The following is a 4,497-nucleotide window of genomic DNA, read 5'->3' as shown; positions in this document are numbered from 1 at the left end:
GTGGGGACATCAGGCTCGGTGGGGACATCAGGCTCAGTGGGCCCAGGCTCACACCGTGAGTCAGGGTTCAGTCCCAGTTTGTAATCCAGCACTGTTTCCCTTCCTCAGATTCTGGGTGCCAGAGCCAGGGACACTCCTGGGCTGTTGTGGGGACACGAGCGCTGCCAGCGCTGCTGTGGGGAGCAGCAGCCGAGCTGCCACGTGTCCACTGTCACTGTCACTGTCACCCCGGCCGGTGCCAGGCTCCAGCTGGAGCCGCGGCGAGAGCGGTGCCAACCCGGCTGTGTCCCAGGGCTCTCACGGGTTGGGAATTAGGACAGGGATTAGGGCTGGGTCCGGCTCATCCATCGCACCGGGAGCAGGGATGCTGTGCCCTGAGGTGGCAAACCCCGGGGTGGTGACGGTGCCCGGTGTCCCCCCGCAGCCCCCGGCACGCGGAGCGGTGCCAGCCCCGGCTCCCTCCACCTAAAAAAAAACCCTTCCCTCCCCCAAACCTTCAGAGCCTCACTCGTTTCCCCTCGCCGTGTCAGCCGGGCTTCCTGTTTGCAATCCTCACCGGCACATCGGGAGGGGAAACGCCGGTGACAAGGGACATCGACTGCCAGCAGCTGATCCCACCGTGTCCCGGCCACTCCTCAAGGAGCTGAGGCTGGAACCACCAGGAACTGTTCCTAAAAGGCCTTTCTTGGCTCCTCTTTACAGCTGAGGGTGTTATCAAGAGTTATCAAGGAGGAGGAACGCAAAGGGCTTTTCCTGTCCTGAGCCTCTGAGGCCGGATCCTGCCCCGGCTCCCAGGGCATGAGCGACTGAGGCTGGGACCTCACAGCTCTGCGCTGGGAGGGCTGGGACCCTCCTCTCTGCTTTGTCCTAATGAGAAAAATAACCTCCTCCTCCTCCTCTATCGTCTTCCCCTGCTTCTCCTTCCCCTTAAGGAAGCTCGTGACAGCCAGGCAGGTGCTGAGTGCCCGCAGCTTCCTCCCTCACTGTAGGGCTGCTGTTCTGTGGGGACCCCAAAGCCGTGGCACCCCGGATTCACCCTGTGGGGCAGAGTGACCCTTAAATTGTCCCTCTGTGCTCTTCCTGGGGGTCTCCATGGGCTGCCGGCTGCTTTCCGGGCGTGCCCTGCCAGAACAGCTTGGATCCTCCTGCTCTGGCTGGGGAAACTGAGGCAGGAGGCAGCTCTTCCTTCCCACCCACTCCGACGCGGGGGGGCCGCCCTGTTTTCCCCCTCTCTATTTCCCAAACATGCCCTGGCCCTGGCCCTGACAGTTGTCAGGCTAAATATTTTGTGTGCGGCAGCCGAAAACAAAAGTGAAGGGTCCGGGCAGGGTCCGTGGGGGCCCCGCTGTCCCCGCGCTCCCCGGGCACCGGCCGGACACGGCGAGCGGGACCCGACACGCTGCGGCAGAGCCCGAGGTGGGACGGGGACGGGGCCCTGGGGGTCCCGCTCCAGGATGGGGCCGAGGGCACTGGGTGCCCCGAGGCTCGGGGTGATGCTGCTGGTCCTTGGCCACCTGCCACTGCCCCCCGTGTGGGCTCCCTCCGAAAGTAAGTGCTGGGCAGGGGTAGGCCAGGAGCGGGTGGGGGGCAGTTCTGGGGTGGGGGCTGCCTGCTGGCGCCTGTGCTCGGGGGTCTGCAAGGGACAAAGCCTGAGACAAAGCTCTTTTGGTGTTCCCTGTCTGTTTGCCCCCATGGCAGTACCCCCAGTGCTGCAGACCCCCCGTTTTGGGCAGGAGGGGCAGAGCGTGGGACCCCCCTCTCTATTGCTGGGATGGGATAAGGGGAGTGTAGTGGGGGGCTTGGCCAGAGATGGGGGTATCGGTCCCTCAGCCCCACCGGGACGGTGGGAAATGGTCACGGGACTCGGGAGCGCTGCTCCCTGCTCGGCTGCTGGGGTGGGAAACGCTGGGGAGGGGCTGCCATGGTGGGGAGGGGGCAGCTGTGGGTCCTGGGTCTCGTGGCCAAAACAGGGAACAGCTGGGGGTACGAGGAGGGTCCATCACTTGTCCTGCCTTCCCCTCTCCCTGCCACCCGTGCCTCAGTTTCCCCAGTCACTACGGGGCTGTGCTGGGGGATGGGAGCAGGGGAGGAAGCGGATGAAGCATCCGAGAGGTGCTGAAGGGACACACTTCGCTGTGCCTGCTCCCACCCGGGACCCCTGCCCTGCCAGGGACACGGGGGACCCTCTCCCCTTACAGGGTGACAGTGCAAGGCCAGGGAGGTGATGGTGCCAGCGGGGGCTGTAACCCTCAGGGCCGGTGCTGCACTCACGGCCAGGACAGAGGGACCCTCCTGTCCTTACGAGGAGGGGACAGGGCTCCCGGCGAGGGAGAGGCAGCTGCCAGAACCAAAGTGCCATGGGGCCACCTTGCCCACGGTTCATGGGTGACACCAAGAGGGGAAAAACGCCACTGGGCACGAGGTCACAAGGACATGGCCAGGAGCTGCTGGCCCAGGCTGGCAGCGGACAGACAACGGGTGGTGACACCCAATCCCCTCCAGGACCTGGACCTGGCTGGTGGCTGGGGATGCTGTCAGTGGGGAGCTCTTTGCTTATTCTGTCTCTCTCTCACCCCTGCCGGGATGAGAAAGCAGGAGCTGTTGGGGCTCATGCCACCCATTTCTGAGTGGAAAAGCTGCAGGACAGCCGAGGTGGGACCAGGGCTGTGCCACACGGACACCTGTGGTAGCCTCGCGTGCCCCATTACCTGTCTGGGCATGAGGGGCAGTTAATGGGGACGACCTTGCTGCCACTCACTGGGTAACCCACTCCATGAGATCTGTGAGCCCCCACAGCTGGGGGAAGGGGAAAAGCCATCTGCACCCCCAGACAGCTTCCCCCAGGGTGGGCAGCAGGGCTGGGACGTGTTTCTGGGGCTGATGTGGGGCAGGGCAGGCGCCCAGCCTGCCAGGCCTCGTTAGCATCACTGCTGAGGGACGCGCCGTGCCCTGGAGAGCCGCAGCGCGCCAGCTGCTGTCAGAGCCGCTCGCGTCTCCCCAGCTGCCCAAACCAATTCCAGCCGTGCTTGACAGGCAGCACCAGGATATTAAACCCTGCCAGCAGCACCGGGGGGATCCCTGGGTGCGGCTGGGGGTCAGCTGTCCCGTCCCTGCTGCCCATGGGGTCCCCCTCTCGCCACCCCAGTCTGCGGCAGCATGGACATCCGCAATGACGTCTCCCAGCTCCGGAAGCTGGAGAACTGCTCCATCATCGAAGGCAACCTGCAGATCCTCCTGATGTTCACCACGGGCACCGAGGACTTTCGGGGGCTCAGCTTCCCTCGCCTGCTCATGATCACGGAGTACCTGCTCCTTTTCCGTGTCTACGGGCTGGAGAGCCTGCGGGATCTCTTCCCCAACCTCTCCGTCATCCGCGGCACCAACCTCTTCTTCAGCTACGCCTTGGTCATCTTTGAGATGCCACACCTGCGGGATGTGGGGCTGCACAGCCTGGGTCACATCCTTCGCGGTTCGGTGCGCATTGAGCGCAACCAGGAGCTCTGCCACCTCTCCACCATCGACTGGGGGCTGCTGCTGCCCGACGCCGGGGACGGCACCTACATCGTGGGCAATAAGTTGGCTGAAGAGTGTGCCGACGTCTGCCCGGGCATCCTGGATGTGGAGAAGCCGTGTGTGCAGACCAGCGTCAACGGACAGCTGGATTATCGCTGCTGGACCTCCAGCTACTGCCAGAAAGGTGGGTGCTGGTGGCATGGAGCCCGCTCGTGCTGGCTGATTTTCTGGGATGGTGCTGGTTTGCACTGTGGGGCAAATTGGGAGCGCACTGGAGAAGGCTGGTGGAGCCACCTGGGAGCGGCAGGCCCAGCGTGTGGCTGTGGCTCCCCTGCTGCTGGTGGTACCCCCAGCATGGTGGGGTAACCAGATCCGTGCTGTATCATCCTCCGAGGAGAGGCCGGCTCCCGGCTGCTGTGTTTTCCCAGCGGTGAGGTAAATACAGGGCCCTCCTGAGCTCGTTTGCTGTAAACAGGAGACCTGGTAATGAAATATGTACTATAAACACAGATCCTTATCAGGCCTGCAACCTCAGCTGTGGCCCCGACCTGGCTGCACTGGGCAGATGGGGTTCAGCATGGGCTGAGCCCCATCTTGTCCGTCCATCTGTCCTGCTGTTCCTCCATGCAGCCCCTCATCCACCCATCCAGGTGTTCACCCAGCCACCCATCAACCCATCTCCCCAGCCAGCCACTCATCACATGGCCATCCATCCGTTTCTCCATCCCTTTGTGCACCCCTTCATCAGTGCCATGCTTCCATCCACTCCTCCATCAATCCACCCCTCCCTCCCTGTGCACCTGTATCCTTCCCTTCCTCCCTCCATTCTTGGATCCCCACATCCCAGCATCCCTCCTTCTGCCCCTGCATCCCTCCATCCCTGCACCACATTTCTCCCTTCACCTCACCATCCATCCCTCCCTCCACCCCTGCATTCCTCCATCCCCACATCCATCCCCACGTCCCTCCCTCCCTGCATCCCCC

General features: G+C 63.6%; 1 protein-coding gene across 1 annotated transcript in view; it reads left to right on the top strand.

Annotated features, from left to right (window-relative positions):
• The first annotated feature begins 1,242 nt into the window (after window positions 1-1,242).
• INSRR (insulin receptor related receptor) overlaps window positions 1,243-4,497 on the top strand; it is a 10,901-nt gene continuing 7,646 nt past the window's right edge. The window contains exons 1-2 of the mRNA XM_015650151.2: window positions 1,243-1,548; window positions 3,146-3,697. Coding sequence (XP_015505637.1) covers window positions 1,455-1,548; window positions 3,146-3,697 — 646 coding nt within the window. The 5' untranslated portion in view covers window positions 1,243-1,454. The remainder of the gene's footprint in view (window positions 1,549-3,145; window positions 3,698-4,497) is intronic.

This window comes from Parus major, chromosome 25LG1, assembly GCF_001522545.3.
Source record: "Parus major isolate Abel chromosome 25LG1, Parus_major1.1, whole genome shotgun sequence".
In the NCBI taxonomy this organism is placed as follows: domain Eukaryota; kingdom Metazoa; phylum Chordata; class Aves; order Passeriformes; family Paridae; genus Parus; species Parus major.
Note: the sequence above shows the minus strand (reverse complement) of the source record. Positions and strands in the feature narration are given on the sequence as shown.